Source organism: Cricetulus griseus, chromosome 2 (genome assembly GCF_003668045.3).
Source record: "Cricetulus griseus strain 17A/GY chromosome 2, alternate assembly CriGri-PICRH-1.0, whole genome shotgun sequence".
Classification (NCBI taxonomy): Eukaryota; Metazoa; Chordata; class Mammalia; order Rodentia; family Cricetidae; genus Cricetulus; species Cricetulus griseus.
The window spans coordinates 150,040,787-150,060,241 of record NC_048595.1 but is presented as its reverse complement, the minus strand read 5'-3'; the positions used below and the strand labels follow the sequence as shown (position 1 = coordinate 150,060,241).

At 40.7% G+C, this 19,455-nt stretch overlaps 2 protein-coding genes across 14 annotated transcripts in view; one reads left to right on the top strand and one right to left on the bottom strand.

Moving 5' to 3' along the window:
* LOC100751044 (centrosome and spindle pole associated protein 1) overlaps positions 1-16,573 on the top strand; it is a 99,227-nt gene extending 82,654 nt beyond the window's left edge. For all 13 annotated transcript variants that reach the window (XM_035440013.1, XM_035440016.1, XM_035440020.1 and 10 more), the window contains 9 exons: positions 1,199-1,265; positions 1,783-1,900; positions 5,154-5,293; positions 6,285-6,425; positions 8,625-8,671; positions 11,078-11,141; positions 12,169-12,278; positions 14,046-14,184; positions 15,705-16,573. In XM_035440013.1, the coding sequence (XP_035295904.1) occupies positions 1,199-1,265; positions 1,783-1,900; positions 5,154-5,293; positions 6,285-6,425; positions 8,625-8,671; positions 11,078-11,141; positions 12,169-12,278; positions 14,046-14,184; positions 15,705-15,913 (1,035 nt within the window). In that variant the 3' untranslated portion in view covers positions 15,914-16,573. The remainder of the gene's footprint in view (positions 1-1,198; positions 1,266-1,782; positions 1,901-5,153; positions 5,294-6,284; positions 6,426-8,624; positions 8,672-11,077; positions 11,142-12,168; positions 12,279-14,045; positions 14,185-15,704) is intronic.
* Positions 16,574-17,276: 703 nt separating this feature from the next.
* Arfgef1 (ADP ribosylation factor guanine nucleotide exchange factor 1) overlaps positions 17,277-19,455 on the bottom strand; it is a 99,991-nt gene continuing 97,812 nt past the window's right edge. Inside the window, 1 exon segment of the mRNA XM_027398848.2 lies at positions 17,277-18,691. Within this exon segment, the coding sequence (XP_027254649.1) occupies positions 18,527-18,691 (165 nt within the window). The 3' untranslated portion in view covers positions 17,277-18,526.

Genomic DNA, 19,455 nt, shown 5'->3' with positions numbered 1-19,455 from the left:
TCTGATGCGGACTTTGTGCAAAGGCAACAGGGAGTGGAGACCCTGTGCAGGGTGTTGGGGTAGGGGATGGAGTTGTTACAGGCTTTGACTTTACTCCATGGGCTTGTGGATTGCAGCAATGTGAACTATGAGAACAAGCATAGACATGTGAGAAAAACATTTTCTTGGATTCTACTTCTGAGAGCCTGATTCATATGTTCTGTGGTAGAAATTGCATTGGGATCCTTGTATGTTTAAGTAGAATGGCATGGGCCCTTGTCCTTGTGTAATGTTCTCATGGGCAGTGAAGACAGACAGGATGCTTTTGTAAAGTCCGGATGTGAGACTGAAGGCTTAAAACAAGGGCAGTGACACAAAAGTGACAGAGGGAACTGAGTAGGGTTTCCAGCTTCAGGTGCAATATTTTGGTACACAGGTGCATGGTGTGTGAGGGTCAAGACTAATTTTCAGAGTTCTCATGATGATGATACAGATTGGAGATTGAAAGTTGAGTTGTGCCTGAGAAAGGCAATTTGGACTGGATTTGTAGTTTGGGAAGCAATTAACATATTGCTGCTTACTAAATTAATGTGATTGTGCAGGGTAAGTGTAGAGGGGGTAGTCAAAAGGGTTGAGGACAGAAATTTGAGGAAATTCAGTGTTTGAACAGCAGGGGAAAGTTACACACAGACTTATAGTGTCAGTAATGTTAGTCATTACTTGCCAAGGGAATTCAGGATGAAATTGCCAACTAAGTATGTGACTTGGGGATCACTGTATTTGGTAAAGGCAGTTGTACTGAAGTGATGGATGTGGAAGCAGACTCTAGCTGAGTATCAGGGAGTGAATGGGGGAAGACATACGTGCTCTTAACTGCTGAGGCAGCTCTCCAGCCCTGTGAAGCCTAATTGTGAAGGAAGATGCCAGTGAACATTTGATAGTAAATGAAGGAGGAGGATGTGTTGCATAGGCTGGGAGAAAGGTGCTTATTTAGAAGAGGTCAGAAAAAATGAGAACGATTGTAGGAGATGGGAGACACTTAACAGGTACAGCATACAGAGACAGGAGCTGTCATTGGCCAGAGGCAAGCAACTTTCCACCATACAAGAAGGAAGGTTAGCTGTAGATATAGACATGTTTTACAATGTAGAGTTTGGTTTCCTGTTATACTGAGGAATACAGAAGGAATGCTGACCATGTCTGTCACCGTTTTTCATAGGAAAGCTCTATGTCCGGGGCACAGTCTCCCCCTGTACCTGCAAGGAAGAATCAACTCCGTGCAGAAGGTAGATAGTACACCTGTAATCTAGAGGCTGTGTACTTTTTCAGTCATCTCAGAATAATTACAGAGCTGTAGAGAGTTGCAAAAATGGTGGGGAAGAGTACTATGTGTACCCCCTTGCCCATCTCATCCTGCACAAATTGCAGTGGTACTCTTTACAGACAAGACTTTCAGTAGATTTTCACAGCATTTTGGGGTTTTGTGTTTGTGATTTTAGTTGTTTTTATCATATGTAATTTGTACAGCCACCCCGATAGTCAGCCCTCTGAGTGTAAACCTATTACGCCCTTTGTAGTTCCTTGTTATGTTTGTAAGATTATCTCCCTGTTTTTATCAAAACTTTGATGGTGGGTCTTAATGATGTTCATTATGATGTGTATATGCCTATGTATTTAAAATACACATAAATATCTTTCATAAAAGTTCTCTGAACATTTTACCTTCATGATAAGCCAGATTGTGTTTTGGTAATTAATCTTTTGTTCTTTAATTTCTTTTAACTTCTCAATGGGAATTTGCAGAGGAGAAAAAAAATGTAATTATGGAGCTATCAGAAATGAGGAAGCAGCTGCGCAGTGAAGAGAGGCGTTTGCAGGGACAGCTGCTGCACTTGGACAGTGATGAGGAGATCCCACTCAGGTGCTGCTTCCTGCATCTTCCTGGAATGTGATGGGTTAATCTTAAAGCCCCCCCCCCCTTCTGAAAGCTAGATGATCTAGTTTCTTGAGGGAAATAATGGCAAGGGAATGGAAAATTCTAAGGTTAGGACGATTACACATGATAGTTTAACTTCTCTTTTTTTGTTGGATACTTATTTCCTAGCCTGCTGTCACTGGTAGTGGATTCAGCTTCTTTAAAGGAAGCTCCAATACTGTAGGTTAGTCTTCTGGGAGCTTGAAGATTATTTCTTGGCTACTGTACAGCACACACTTTCTTTTAAAAATAAACTTTCTGTTTGGGGGTAATCTGATAGAAAAGCTAGGAACATCATACATAGAGCTAGGTTTCTGCATCCTTAATATTTTAACACTATGAGCATGTGTTTGAGGCTGACATTTGTTGTATGACAAAACTTTTCCTGAGGAGACAACACACATGTCTATTCACCCCAGATAGGGAGCCCACGACAGACCAAAGTACAGATGGCACGAAAGTCGAACTTGGTGAACCAGTGATTTTTATTGGGGTTACTTATAGGAGCAGAAATGACTCAAAGGCATCTGCATCACTAATAGCCTAGGGTGGGAACCTACATCACAAGCTGGGAACCCGGAGCACACTGCACAGCCTTCAGGCAGCATGTTGGAGTGTGTCGTTTCCAGGTGCCTCAGTTAATGTAAACCTCTTTCAGGCAGCTCAGCTCTTTGTAGGCAGCTGGTCTAGTTTCAGTCTTCTTTTGTCCCTCAGTTTGTGAGTGTCTTCTTTGTACCTGGATTCCCTCATCTGAAGACTCTTGGCTTTCATTGCTTACTCTGGCAGGAAGGGGCCTAGTGAATCTGGTCAGTTTCAGGAACTTCCTGGAGCTATTTTGAGTTGTTTACCTTCCTGCTTAAGGAGCCTCCCTTTTTGGAGGAAATTATTACACAATAACATTAAATGTTGCTGTTATTTAAATCCACACTTTGTGAATTTCTTTCTTAATGTCCTGCCTCTGTTTGGGTGTCTCATACAAGTTTTGCACTGTGTTTAGTTGTCATGACTCTCAGTCACCTCTGGTCTGGGATTTTTTTTCAGCCTATTTTCATGACTATGCTCCTCAGTCTGAGTGTGTATGAGTTCCCTATGACTAGCTAGGGTGAAGAATATTTGTGAAGAGTGGGTGGGGTGCTTTTCTCCCAGGACACACCATCAAGAGTGTACAGAACACCTTGTATTGTTGGCGATGCTAACCTTCACCATATGGTTCCAGCATTGTCCGGTAGCTCCACCAGAAAATGGCTGTGTAATTTATTCGTAATTCACTAAATCTAGTATACTCCCTTGCAACAGCAAAGATAGTTAGATATGGGTTAAGTTTTTGTGAACTCTGAATTCTAACTTAGGAATTGGAATTACGAGAAGTTCACCAAGAATCTGTTAAACATTACTGATATAATTTTCAATGTGTATCATAGAGACATGTAATGTTTGGTTCTTCGTTCTAATGTCATACAACAGTTTCTTTCTCATTTTACTGCATTATCTGCCCCCCCCCATGTGTTAGGCATAGAACAGATATGATATAGATCACATGCAAATGAGATCTAATAACCTAATTGTAAATAAATCATCTTATTTACTTACTAGTATCATGGAAACTGATAGGGACACAATATAAAAAGCCTCCTAGCAGTTTTTTTTTTTTTTTGATTGTTTTAGTCTTTGTGGATTTGCTATTGTCCATGTAAAACCCCAACTCTCATTTTAAAGGGATTAAGAGAGTGTTTATTTTGAAGACGTTATGAGTGACCATGACCTGGGAGCACAGATTTAGTTACCCCAAACTCATTGTTCCCATGCGGAAGCAGCTTCTTGACTTTTTAAAGCTTTACAGAACAAAGTCATGTATCAAAGTAAATTTACAATGCATTCATGGGTACATCAGGGAGGTGTACAGCAGGATGGGGGAGCTTTTTTACAGACCTAAGATGCTATCTGATGGGATGCTTAGGTTCTTAGGTTGACAGAAGCTAGTGTTCTGCTAAGTTAATAGATTGCAAAATGTTTTTATCTGTTGTTGCAAGATGTTCCACCACAGAGCGAGGCAAGCAATGGCTGTTCCAGAGGATCAGAACTTAGCCCAAGATAAAATGGTTAGCCTCTGGACATGGAACATTCCAAGACTTCTTGCATAGTCCTGAAATGCCTATCAGCGGTCAGTCTCAGCAGACAGGACTCCTTTATCCTAGCATCCTAGTTGCATGGTAGAGATCTGAGCCAGCTTTGACAGGGCCATGCTGTGGCCCTTCTAAAAGTTCCCTGAGAGGAAAGGAAACCCATGAGACGACACAAGGTTGTCCTGCCTAATTGTTTATGACTGCAGCTTAGATTCTGTTTTTTATAAAGAGGATGGATGCTGACTTGGTGGCACACAACTTTAGTCCCAGTGCTGGTAGGGAGGGGCAGGCAGGTCTTTTATGAATGGTGGGATTTGGGCCAGCCAGGGACATAGGAGAGGAGCCCTGTATCACAAAGGTCGGGGGAGAGGGAGATACAGGAGGGGGGGGGGAGAGGAGGAAGGGGGTACACAGTGTTGAAGGAGGCACTAATTTGTATTTGGTTTTATTTTCAGAACTTAGAGTTTCCATTCTCTATCCAATTCCTTTGGGTGAATGACAACAGCCAAGCCTTAGCCGAACTATTTAACTACTGTAGCTGTCAGGGTGTTGGGAGGTATCTGTAGAGTCCTGCGACAGTTCCTAGGTATGGAGCAGAGCCTTACTGCCCTGTGTGCAGTTCTGTTTTAGACTGAGAGGGAGGTAAGGTTTACTGACACCCAAGTCATGTCACAGACTTGCTACACATGGCGCTTCACATTTCTTTTACTTCTCTTCCTCACAACATGATTAAAATGGACAGATTTTTTATAGATAATGGCAGTAAAATCTAATTGCTAAAAAGTATATGCCTGATCTTTTTTTTTTTTTTTTTTTTTTTTGAGGCAAGGTCTCATGTAGCTCAAGGTGACATTAAATTATGAGGCTGGCCTTGAACTCCAGAATGCTAGGATTGCAGGCAGGTGACACCATGCCCTTATCAAATCTTCAGTTTTATCATAGGTGATCAACAGAGCAGCACTGTTAAAATTTATGTAATAACCGTGGTAAAAGAACCTAAGTTGTTTTTACAGTGAGTTGAATATGCCCTCATTTCCTACCCATAAGGCTTATTGATCACAATTTGTCATGTGTAGGAAGAGAGAAAGGAATCCCATGGACATATTTGACATGGCTAGACATCGGGTACAAGCTCCTGTCAGAAGACCGTCACCAAAGGGCTTGGATGCTACTGCTTTTCAGAATATTCATGACTTCAATGAGCTCAAAGAGAGAGGTGAGCATAAGGTGCCATATCTGCTAGGCTCTAGGTCACATCTTGGGGTAGGGCAGGTAGAATCCCATCACACAAGCTTGTTCTTCTGGGACTCCCTAGTAATACTGCCAAGTTTATGTAAAGCTTTTCATTAAAGAACATCTATTTTGTGTTCTTTAATTTTATATTTGTTGTAATGTCCTTTGAGGTTCTGGTTTACAGTTAAGGTTGTTACAATTGTATTTTTAATGCTGGTGACCATAAAGTGCTGTGCCAATGAGCTTTACCTCAGCAAGGTTCAGAGTTTCCATATACTCCCTGCCTCTGCCCATGCACAGCCTTCTCCATTACGGACACCTGTACCCAGAGGCACAGTGTTAGGACTGCTCAGCCTGAATGGACATACCATTGTTTCTCAAATGGTTTGTTTTGCATTAGAGCTTATTTTTGATGTGCATGCCCTCACTTTGGATAGCTGTATAGTTACATATACTCACCATTGTAGGATCATATGGAGTACTTTCACAGCCCTAAAAGTCATTGGCTAAACCCATTCACCTTCCCTTCTCTTGTTCCTGTAAGTTTCCACAGTTTGCCTTATGCAGAGTGTCATAGTCGATACAGTTGGATTCAGCCTTCTCAGATTGGTGCCTGTCACTCAGTAACACACTCAGTTCTCCTCAGTACCTTTTCATGGCTTGATAGATCATTTTAGCCCCCCCTCCCCTTTTTTTTGAGGCAGGATCGTTTGCTGTAGTCCATGCTGGCCTAGAACTCACTGTGTAGCCCAAGTGACCTTGAGCTGGTAGCAGTCTTCCTGCTAGGACTGCAGGCAGAAGAATTAATTCCATTCCTTGTTTAATTAAAAACCACAGTTAATCTGTTCATTTTCTTAAGAACATCTTGGATGCTTGCTTCTGTATTTTACAGTTAATAAATTTGTGTACAGATTTTTGTGTCTAAATCTCAGTTGAAAACAAGGTTTAACTTAGTTATGTAATTTTTGCACCAGATTCAGAAACACGAGTGGATCTGAAGTTATTGTACCCAGATCCTCCACGTGATCGTCACACCTTAGAGATTCAGCAGCAGGCCCTGCTACGAGAGCAGCAGAAGAGGCTCAATAGAATGAAAATGCAGGAAAGTGCGGGAGGTATGGTGCAGACCCTGCGTCTTCACACGGGGCCTAGCACTCTTCTTTCTTTGCCGTTTAAGGCGTTGATTTTGTTTGTGTGTTTGGTTAAGAAAAGATTTGTTTTTGATTATATGTCTGTATGTATGGATGTAATTTGGGGCGGGGGGCATGTACAAACGAGTGAAAGTACCTTCAGAGATCAGAAGGGAGTGTGGGATCCCTGAAACTGAAATTACAGGTAGTTGTGAGCCTCTAGGTAGGTACCAGGAACCAACTCTTGACCTGTAAAATCAGTGAGCCTTCTTGTCAGCCCCCACCCCCATTTTTTTTAAAGACAGTCTTCTTTCTATATTCTTGACTGGCCTGGAATTCACTGTGTAGACTAGGCTGCCTTTGAACTTGGAGCAGTCATCCTGCCTCTGCTTTCTGAGGCTAGTAGTATGGGCATGTGCTACTGTGTCCAGCCTTTTCAGCTTTTTACCATCTCTTGATTTGATTTTAATCCCGGGCAGGACATTGCACTGGCAGCTCTATGCTCATGGGAGCCTTTTGCTATTTAGTTTGGCAAAGGAACACATTCCATAGCACACTCTGATTAGTCCAGTAAGGGTCATATGTCCCTGGTTGGGAGCTCAGATGTGGTGCACGCCTTTAATCCCAGCAGAGGCAGGTGGATCTCTGAGTTTGAGGCCAGCCTGGTCTACAGAGTGAGTTCTAGCTAGCAAGCCAAGGCTACACAAAGAAACCCTGTCTTGAAAAACAAAACAGACAGAAATCTGGGAAATATCAGATTTGGGTGTATGTTTTTGTACAACTATCCAATTATCTAAAATATTATCTAAGTCTAGTAGTTTAATGGTATTAAGGTGCCCATGAAGATCAGAGACTGACCTACACTACCATGATGTATGGGCAGCAAGCTAGGCTGCTGCTCTCAAGGGGCTGAGGACACTGTAGAAATCAGAGGCCAATTAAATACAGTGTGAGCACTGTAAAGGGGTCTGAGCCTACAGGAATGTTTAACTAGCAATGTGCACAGTAAGTGGGCCTAGAGGTAGGTGGAGTTGTCTCAGAGTATCCATGGGCCTTACCAGGTGAGTATTGTGATTATACCTGTGTCCCATTTGCTTTGCCTGCCTGGATGCCATTGAGAGTAGCCACAGAAAAGGAGTTATAAAACAAAGCCAGAAAAGATGATCTTGTTATTTTTTTGAATCTTGAGATCCTCTTGGCAGGTTGATAATGGCTTACAGAATCTGAGGAAGGTCCCTGACCTCAGGAGGTATGACAGGAGAATGTGATCTAACACTTTAGGCTGAGCTCATAGATCAAGACTTGGACAAGCACTTGTATAGGAGACATTATCCCTCCTCATGGTACAGAATTTTTTAAGTATCAAATGATGATCTGTTCTTGTGGGATTTAGGCACAGTAAGACTAACGTAGCCCCCAGATGGGCACAGATACTTCTTACAGTGAATATCTATCTGCCTCAGCAAACACTGATAAAGTGATCGTAAGATATGGCCTAACTATGGAAAGTCACAGAGATAAAAGGATGTGGGCCACCGCTGCACCCCTTTACTCCCAAAGACAGCATCTAGAGAGAAATGTGGCAAGGTTGCCTTGCTGCAGTTGCCCTGGGATACCTGACCTGGTGCTGGCTATCTATGGTTTAACTTACTCCAACCCCCTGGTTAACTCAGTGGCTTTGTGCAGAGACTACAGGAGCAAGACAGATGGTTTTTTAAAAAAAGGAAATTCTGTATTAATTTTTTCTTAGATATCAAAGTTCATAAAAATTTTATTAATGGCTAGGCATTGGTGGTGCACGCCTTTAATCCCAGCACTGGGGAGGCAGAGGCAGGCAGATCTCTGTGAGTTCGAGGCCAGCCTGGTCTCCAGAGTGAGTACTAGGATAGTCTTCAAAGCTACACAGAGAAACCCTGTGTAGCTTCAAAGCTACACAGAGAAAACCAAAACAACAACAACAACAACAACAACAAAAAAAAAAAACAAAAAAAATTATTAATGAGTCATTTACCCAGGATGGGTACAAGATTTAATGAACAAATAGCATCATTTCTAAGATGGTTCTGGTGTGTGATAGGTGAAAATTAATTTTCTGTAAGAGCTAGTAATAGAACATCTGAAATTTATTTTTATTTGTTAACCTTCTCTAAAACTGTTTTACCCTTGTTCTTCTGTTGACTGCAGTTGATTTAGACACCATCTCCAATGGTAAAGGACAAAGGTATAGAATGGTAAGCAACAAGTTCAGATTTTTAAGTTATATTTTGGGGCCTGTGGTAAATTCGAATTCTAGATTTTGAACATGTCCATAATAGTAATATTTATTTTTAAAACACAATCTATATTGTAAGTGCAATGTCTAGAGATACATGGCTAAGAATATATATATATATATATATATATATATATATATATATATATATATATTTGACTGTAATGGGTAGGAATAACAGCCTAGTGGCTTGAGCTGGTGTCTTTAGCTATGCAAGTTAGGGGATGTGGGTAGATTATTAATTTTTATGTCTCAGATTCCCAGTACTTACTGATGAGGACCACAACAAAGACTCAGTATTTGCAAGACATAGATAATTTTGGCATACATATTCTGTATACATTCTACTAGTAAAAATGTGTGCCAGGGTCACTGTGAGGATTAAATGAGAAGCCACAGAAAACTGAAAATTTCCTTTGAGTGGGGCCTGGCCCACACTGACTGCAGAATTGTTAGCTGTCACTAAAATTAGAGCAGTAGAAGAGTACTTAGTGGTGTACAAGATAAACAAGCCTGGTCCCTTATCCTTATCCTGAAATGACATTGTATGAGGCGGCTTTAACAAATGTCTGTGCTGTGTGGGCCAGAAACTGTCCAGTGTACTCAGGGCACAGGAATCTTGGAGAGTGTTACCAAAACAAAAGCCCCTTCCCCCGGAGGCCCTCAACCTGTTCTGCCACTGGGAAGGTGAGAGCAGGCAGAGGAGGCTGGGGAGGGTTGACAGGTGGATTTTGAGTTTACAACACAACACCTGTGGCGGAGATAATGTGCAGACTGGACAGTACTGCAGGAAGAGTACTTGAGCAAGCGTAAGTGGGGACAGATGGAGCCATCGCACTGCTAGTGATAAGATGCCTGCAATACCTCGGAGTGACCTCCTGGTTCCAGTTTCCATCCGTTACTACTGTGTGTAGAGAGTAGCTGACAGGAGGGATTCCTTTCAGAGTCCAGGTAGCTGTGCTGGTGTAGGCTGAGGTGTGGCAGGAGAAGTGCTCTGAAAATAGCTGTCCTTTGGTAGGCTGACAGGTTTAGGGTTGGTAGGTGGTGAAGAAAGAAAAGATTGTGAGCTGTTTGACACAGCAAGTGTAAATTGCATATTAGCTGAGCTGGTGAGCACATGGTTAAGTATCCAGGGGACACTCTGGGCTAGAGATTCTTAGGATACTGCTGGCCTTTTCCCAGTTGAGATGACGAAGCTCGCTGGCCTGTTGCACACCCAAGGCTTCCACTAACACTGCTGCGCCAGCTTCACCTGATGACAGTTCACTAATCTCCTGTATGGTGCTCATCACTTATACTTCTTAGCTTATTATCTTGTATGGCCATACATCTAACGAACAAGGCCCAGCTCTGAGCCCAAGTGGGCTCCAGACCTACCTGTCCTACAGCATGGCCTGAGGCACTTGGCCTCTTTGGGAAGACTGCAGCTTGGTAGATCTTACCATGTGTGATGGCTACATGACTCCATGCAGAAGATAATGAGGTTTACTATCTGGGATTCTGCTTAAAAATATGTATTAGTATCAGTGGGTTTGGCTGAGAAACTTTTATTTATCACGACTGTTACAAAGAAAGCACCTGCCTTTCCTAAAAACTAAATTGTATAGAATATCATATAGTTTGTGGCAGTCAAAGGGGAGATACAAGTTGAATATATGGAAGAGTTGAGTTTATAAAAAATGTGATCAGGAGCAAGAGAATTCATTGCTAGAGTGTTGGAGCACAGTGCAGAAATCACATGGAAGTCGTAGGCTTCTCCTAACACACAAAGTGGTTATTGTACAGATGTAAATTTAAGTTACTTCCCACTTGGGAGCCCACTGTAGTAGGCCCAATGTTGTTGTTTTCCCTACAGTGTGTAGTGTTACTGTGGAGGTTGCTGTGCTGAGGGTATTGTATATATGGCGGCCTCTCTTCCCTGCTTCCCAAGCTTATCTACCTCCTTTCCAGACTTACTTAGTCCCAGTTCCTAGCACAGAAGAATTAGGAAGCAGACTTCTCAGACTTCCTCAAAAGATGGGAGAACCCAAGTAAAGCTTTAAAGACTTGTAATGCTTAATGCTTGGATTCACTGCTTCATTCGCTTGTTTCCCTCAACAAGCACAAGAGGGCAGTAAGGGGTTAGGAACTGTCAGTCTCAAGCAGGAATGGAGTCAGGCCTTCCTGAGTCTTTCCTCTTGATGGGGCTGTCTGCATACTGGAATGAGGTTGCTAGGAGGGAAGCCACCCTCCCTGTCATCTCTTCTGTGGTTTTGTTGGGGGCTAGAGTGTAAACCTATGCAGTCTCTTGGTGTGACTTAGTTTCCTACTCCAGACTAAAAATACAGACATTAACATGATTTTTGCTTTTTTAAAATTTATTTAGCCCAGAGATGACAATAATGACCTTTTGAAAAATTCATTACTGGAATCTGATAGTGCTTTTATTGGTGAGTGTATTTAATTTACCAATATAATGTTAATTTTTAAAATTTTTTTTATTAGTTCAAATTAGGAACAAACTTGTTTGACATATCAATCCCTTCTCCCTCTCCCTCCCCTCACCCCCACCCCCTACCCCCACCCCATCCACCCTCCACTCCCCAGGCAGGGTAGGGCCCTCAACGGGGGCTCTGCAAAGTCCACCACATCATCCTGGGCTGGGCCTAGGCCCTTCCCCATGTGTCCAGGGCAAGAGTGCATCCCTTCACGTGGGATGGGCTCTCAATTTATATATATATATATATATATATATATATATATATAATATAGTCATACATAATATATATATATATGTATGTATGGATATGAATATGGATATATATATATTATATGTGTCTATTTTAGATCTTTAAGACAGGATTTTACTTTGTAGTCCAAGCTGAACTGGAACTCACTGTGGCCCAGGATGACCTCAAACTTTGATCCTCCTGCCTCTTGAAAATTGAGATCATAGGTTTGCCCTGCAGTGACAGGCTGGTACAACCATTTATTTTTGAAAGTAGTTTGGCAGCCACACAAAATGCTGAGCCATCGCCATAACAGCTGCCAATAATTCCTAGTTTCTGTCCCAAAGGAGTCATGTCCACACAGAGATGTGCATGAATATTCATCAAGTGGTATCATTCAAGTGCCACAAGGTAGCAGTGTTCACCAACTGGCACCGGCAGAGGCAAAATGTGCTGGACCCGAATAATGAAACATGACTCAGCAATGAAATGATACATGAACCGCAGACACTCGCCAAGGGAGAGAGACAACAGATGGTGTTGCAGAATTCCATTCATGTGGGGCCTAGGGAGTGGTTACCAGTGAACAGCATAAGGGAGCTAGCTGTTTTATGGAAATTCTAGATAGTCATGATTGTGCAACTGTAAATTCACTAAAGAATTCACTGAACTTGTATAGTGATCTCCATAAAGCAACTAAAGAAAAACACGTCAGTCTCTGAATAAAATTGAAGATTTCTTTGTTTAGGCGCTTATGGCGAGACATACCCTGCCATTGATGAGGATGCCTTCCCTCCACCGTCACAGCTTCCCTCTGCACGGGAGCGCAGGAGGAACAAATTGAAAGGAATCGATTTTGTATGTATGATCTTCTTCCCACATCTTCTCAGCTTAGATGATTCAAAGTGTGGTCTCGATTTATGTGTTCCAGTTAAAAAAACAAAACAAGGAGGGGCGCTTGCTTTTGAAAGTCAGGCTGGTGTGGTCTGAATCTAGGTTCTGCTGTCAGTTATCATGGTGACCTTGTAGCTGTTATGATGGCAATGTGTAGCTCTGCAAATGTCATAGATATCCTTTCCTACAAACATTAAACTTTATCTTATTTCCTAAATAATGTATGGGCTTTAGGGAAGCCATACAAAGCAAATGACAGCATTTATCAAAAGCCTGTTAGCCTTGAAATAACATAATATGGTTGCAACTCCATTTTGGTCAAGTGAGTTTCCCAAGGTCAATAGGTAAGAGGACTGAGATTCAAACCCATGTTCTTTTCCATAGCTTTACAATGTAGTCAATAAAAAGGCTTTGGAGTTCTGATGGTGCCCTTCCTCTTTCGGGTAGGACAGCTTCTTAAGCTCCTTATTCCCATTTATGTGACAAGTACAAGTACTCAGGAGCTTAATAGTCTGCCAGCTAGCACAATCACATGGCTAGCCTTATCAGGCTGCAAAATCTGCTGCCCCAGGTAACTACTCATCTGCTTTGGTCTGTGTTTGTTGTCTTTCTGCATATTTATTTCATATAAGTGACTGTCTTCTTGTTCTTTGTCAGTGGCCATCCATCTTATAGTATGTGTCAATACTAGATTCCTTTTTATTCTATGCAGATACTACAGTTTGCTTGTTAGTGTCACATTTTTGCTGTCATGACTAAGATTAATGTTAGCACTCATAAACAGGTTTCATGTAGATTTTGTTTTGTTTTACCTGTTTCTCTTGGGTATGTAAGTAACTGAATTACTGGATTATTTGGTCATTGTATAAATTTAACATTCTGAAGGATTTTTGACTGTTTTCCAAAACATGTTCTCACCATTTTACATTTTCAAACAGTTTTCATTTATAGCAGTATATGAATTTCCCACTTCTCCATGCCCAGAAGTGGTTACCATCCATCATTTTGCTTACAGCTAAAATGTCCATTATGTCATAGAATATCTCCTGTGCTTCCTAGCTAGTTGTGGATACGTCAATTCAAACCCTTTGTCTATTTTTAAATTGTGTGTACTATTTTCATTAGTGAAACGTAAGACTTCTTTATACATTATCAGATGTTAGATTTGCAAATGTTTTCTATTAAAAAGATTGTCCCTTTTTATCTTCTTGATAGGTTTTGGCTTTAACTTTTAATGAGGTCAAAATTATCAATTTCCTTTTATCATTTGGGTTTTTGAGGGTCTTACATAAGAAATTAGTTTAACATAAAACCATGAAGATTTATTTGTGATACTAGTTAGTTTTGCATACAGTATGACATATACAATCTGAATTCCTTCTTTAGTATGCAGACATTATTCATCTAGCACCGTCATTGAAAAGACTATTTTCTCTATTGCACTTTGGTCCTCATAAAAAAAAAATAGCAGGATTACTTTTCAGGATTAATTTCTTCCATTGCTTTGTGTATCTGTCCTGCCAGTGACACTATCTTGAACACTAAGTCTCTGCTCAGTTTGTGCTTTACTGAACTTCATGCCTCCTGCCAGCATTTGTCTTCAGGGTCATTGGTACTTGCAAAGACAGGAGACAGAATCCACAGGCCCCTGTTTTGCTCTTCACAGTGTGTATTGGTCCAGGGTAAAGCTATTTTGACTGTTAGTGTTTCTAAATTCTCTCTCAACTATAGGATAATAGTCGGCTCCCCATGCCACCAGGTGGTCTCTCTTTAAAATCTGTCTCCAGTGTAAATGTCGATCAGCTTAGAACGAGAAATGAAGACAGACTGAGGAGACTGAATGGGCATCAGAAGAAACCCACTAACACAGGTACCATGCAGATGTTCATTGGCTGGTGCACATCTGGAGGGAATGAGAATTTTGAGTCCTTTGAGTTTTATGGTCAAGGACATAGCCTGCAAATCCAGGGCTTGGGGTTAACCCTGCAGCAGATTGTTCACACAACAAGGTGCCCTTTAAGAGCAGATCTTAACCAGTTCCAGGAAATTCGTGATTTTAGGTCTGTAGTATTATAAAGAAAATTTTACCTATACTTGGCTTCCTGCACCATGAAGAAAAAAAGGAGCTTTCAGTTAATATTCTAAGCCAACAAACCCATCTTCTTCTTCTTCTTCTTCTTCTTTTTTTTTTTTTTTTTGGTTTTTCGAGACAGGGTTTCTCTGTGGCTTTGGAGGCTTTCCTGGAACTAGCTCTTGTAGACCAGGCTGGTCTCGAACTCACAGAGATCCGCCTGTCTCTGCCTCCCGAGTGCTGGCAAACCCATCTTCTTATGATGAGTGGTCTTGGGTGAAACTTTTCATGAAGCACAGGCAGCCTCAAACCTCTTCTGCTACCTTGTGCCACAATGTACCCCTTAAAAAAAAATCAGGCTGTTTGGGCCTGGGTTGTTTTAGCAGAGTGGCCTATTTATAGGATTCTTTGGTCTGTTAAATTACATTGCAGTATTTTTGTTGTTGCAACTTTCTTAAATCTCTCTAGTATCAGGAGTGATATGTTCTGATGGCAAATAAGCAAACACGATCATACCTGGAAAACATGCAGTAGTGAAGAGGATCTCTTCACAGGCATTTCAATCCCTTAATGTGTACCTAGAATTGCCTTTTGTTTTAGAACCAGTAGACTTGGAACTAATACCTTAGGATATATGTGTGAGGAAATATTAAAACTTAAAGATTCTTTCAGGTTTTCAATGTCTAAACTTTGTTTTAATACTGTCCTTTCAAACAGGAGCTTTTTGGTACGATGTGGAATGATTGCTCATTAACTGATTGCACACCCCTTTGCTGAGCTAACCCAGACCAGGAGATGTCATTTTTTTTTAGAAAAAGAAATTGACATCACAGGGTAGGAAGACAGATTTTTATTTTTATTAAGTCAAATATAGATATAGAATTTTAGTAATAACTGTGGCTAATGAACGAGTCCCCTCTTAATGGGCCATCTTAGATTAGTGCAGATGTAACTAATTTCCTCAAAATGACTCTCTACGTGCCTGTATCAGTGCCATAGGCTAGACAAGTATCCCTAAATTCTTTAAAGTCTTGTGTCATGGCCACTGTTTTTTAATAGTCTATATTTCTGCAGTCAACGTCTAATGTCTGGTAGACTCTCCTTTGGTATATTTAGAGTTCTTGTAGCTGCCAGTATGATGGAGTCAATTTATTTCTCTCCCACCCCCAACATAGCCCCTTTCTTGGCATGATCTCCTACTCCCAAAGATGGGGGAAGGGTGGTGATTCTGTAAAGAGATACAGAGCTGTAATGGGCTGGACTGTAAGTACCCTGTGTATGTCACCTGCCACCCAACTTGTCTCTCTTGCCTCCTGCAGATGACGAGAGTTCTTTGGTTGATCCTGATGACATCATGAAACAATTGGGTGAGGATGGATCCAACTCTGTAGCAACTGAGCCCTGGCTCCGCCCGGGCACCTCTGAAACTCTGAAACAGTTCATGGCAGAGCAGCTTAATGAGGAACAGCAGGTCCCTGGAAAGCCAGGCACTTTCACTTGGCAGAGCTTGTCTGCTGCACATGCTTAATTTAAAATAAACCCTCCCTGGACCAGCAGTGCCTTTTACAGTGGAAGGAATGTTCAATCGGTATCTTGAATGTCTTGCTTATGGCCCTACCTAAATATTATTTATGTTCTATCTATATATAAAGCATATTTTTCCTATTATGATACATGTTATATGTATATATAATGTACATAAAAATCCCTGATTGATTTATAACATAATTGTATAGAATTAGCTTTGCAATTTTGCTGTGGGTGGTGATGAACTCTAGATTCAGCTGCCACATGTGCATTAAATTCTGCTTGCCATTAAGAGATGGTAAATGAAAGTGTTAACAGTACTGTGAAACACAATACATTTTTACTAGCACCCTTGCTACTGTTAGCTTTGTGTTGAAACAATTCATAGTGAATACACCTGCTGTGGCTGTGATTATTTCAGTGGCTATGTACACGAGCAACTCAAACAAGCTACTCATTTTCATGACCTTTGTAACTACAGATTCTATAGGAGTCAAGGGAGTTGTGACCATTTTACCTCCATGAGCCATGACTAAATGTTACATCTTTCTGCCTCCATTTTATTTTTGTGTTGATGAAAGCACAGACTCACTCAGTTACTAATTTATCTGATTTCACTATTTCTTGATACAAATAAAGTTTTATTTTTATTAACTACCAATGTCAGTTTCTTTACTTGAAGTAGAATTGAGGTTTCTAGAGGCTAAAAGCTCCCACCCAGAAAGGACAGAGGCAGTGGCCTCAGACCCTTTGCTAATCAGTAAATGATTCTTCAGAAAAAGACTTATTCAACTTCTAGAAAGTGATTTTTACTTGGATTAGTGTCTTCAGTACACCACTATGACAGTGAAGACAGCCCAGCTTTGATATTTCCAAGGACAAAAATCAATGGCACATAAAGACAGAAGAGTTTACCAAATAAGACATTTCTGCTCTACTAATAAATTTTCTTCTGTCAGTATGTGGCAGTAAGAGGGACTGTGTCCTCTTTGGGGAGTGGATACTACAGCATTGAACAACCAACTGCCAATAATGGTAGGAAATGGTTTAGGTCAGAAGACACCAAAGTGACTTTTAGTTACAACATTTAGCCTAGTTTGAACGGAGCTGGTCTAAGGAGATATGGAAGCAAAGACTAACACGTTTCCTCTTGAAATATGTCACATAACTGGGACAGATTCATTTACAAAATGCCACATCACAAACTACCCTAAAGGCATTTTTCCAGTCTCAGCAACTTATTGCTGAGTAGGAAAGAACACTTTTGGATATCCTAGGATTAAGAAAAGAAGCTGTGTAGCTAAAAAAAATAAAAAAAAAATCAATGAAAACAGGGCTGTAGGTTTACACAGTTTTAACTGCACTGATGAAATAATTCAAAAACTTTATTGACCTATAACCTGATTAGATATGCCAGATGAGAATCAATATTGTACAGAAAGTTGTACAGAATTTTTACATAGAAAACTTTACATCTGTACCATATACATTTTATCCATCTGAAAAAAATTTTCTACATCCACTGTTAATATGGAATGCTTGACAAGCTTTGCATTTTACCATCAGAGCACAATTCACAGTATGAATACATTTCCAGTAAATCTAACCTCCCCAAACCATGCCAGATTTGTTATTTTAATATATTCAACATTAAATTCTGTACATAGAATAAAATCTACATCAAGCCCCGCCACCCAAAAGAAAAAGTGACAGCAACCTAGATTCATTCTGCAGTGATTCAAGTTTCACTCTGTGAAAGGTCATCTACTTTATGGCTCATCTTTAAAGCCCTAGGAGTATGTCACAGGTAGTTCTTGTCAGCGTGGATGTGTTCTACCTTGGTGGTTCCCCCCGTTGTGATCTTGACAAGCACTAGTCACAACAGATTCATATTAAGCCCTCAACATGACCATCCCCCCAAAAGACAAAAGTTCACCCCAAATGTTTTAGTGCATTTGACAAAATATTATGGGTATTTAGCAAGTAGATAAGAAAATAAAGAAATAAGACAGTGCAGGAGGAACAATATGTTTTAAGGTTTTTATATTACAGCCCTCCATCTCTGTACATTTTCACAGAAAGATGATGATTCCCAGTATCTCAGATAGCCTGAGTGTGCAAAAATCTTCAGAGTAAGAATACCATAGTTGCTAAATATCTTTTACCATGAGCAATAATTTTCTCCCTTCCCCCCCAATTATAAACATTTTATCCTTCAAAATACAGCTCTCCTGAGTTGTACTTCTTGCAGAAGTTCCATCTTTATATCTATACTTCTTTGGGTAAGTTTCATTTTCGTACCTGCCAAAAGTGTGTGGGGCTCACCCTGCTCAGAGGACAGGGAAGGACCCATGAGGGTAAGCTGACACTGTTTGAACAGACTTTCTGCTCAACATGAGCCCAACATGACAGAGAAGCCACCAGACTACTTACTATAGGGACCACATGGAGTGTTGGACTGAGTTATAGCTGTAAGCATCGCATTGCATCGCTACCAGTAATTCTCAGACACTGCAATTGAGAGAAACAATTTTCCAGGTAGGAAACCTCTGCTCTAGGGTCCTGTTACAGAGCAGAGGAATGTAAACACCAACAGAAAAATATTCAGTTCTCATCATTGCTTGTTTATTCCAAGTTCCTGTTCAGGTGGTTGTGATATCTGAAAAACTATTCCAATTCGTAGGAAAAATCTTCTAAGAACAGCACGAAGTTCAGGAATCAAGTCAAATTGCATAATTTCACATAAGAGAGGGTAGTAGAATGATGCGTGAGCTTTAAACTGTGGGGAGGAGATAAATGTCTTCATTAGTACTGCTTGTATTACAAACCACAGAAACTAAATTGTCTTTAAAAGCTAGAGCAGCTGGGTATAATGTGAAAACAAAAAAAACACCAGGCCACTTGGTTCTTCAGTGTTTTTAAAAACGTTTTCTAATATATATCTGACAAAATTTATAAATTAACATGCTTTTCCTGCATATTAAACAATAAGAAGCAGGATAGGGAGAAAAACGGAACTTTTAGAATATATGAGTTAAGTTGCATCTTTAAATACAAGTTTTAAGTTTTAAGGGAAGATTCTACCTAGCACTGTGAATCTTGGTTGCCAACACACCTGGAATCAACTAAAAATCAATCAATCTTGCATGCCCATGAGGCATTTCAAAATGGCCAGATCATTTGAGGTGGATGACCCGTCCTAAATCTGGGCCACAGTCTTTCTGTGGAGAGATCCACTATTGGATCATCCGACCACAGCCTATAACTTATTCTATCAACCACATGTTTCTCTCTGTCTCTCTCTCCTCCCTCCTCTCTCAAGTTCTGCTTCTCTAGATAACCCTGACTAAAATCAAGGCATTCCACTTTTACAGTTCCAATCATATACTTGGACCAATTTTAATTCCTTCATCTCTGAACTCAAGTTTGCTCTTTTCTTCATGCTCTTCCACACTGCACCAGACACAGGGAAGCAGTACTGCAAGCACACTGTGGCCAGAGAGCATACTATGAGGGAAGACACACTCCTGGCATCATCAGGCA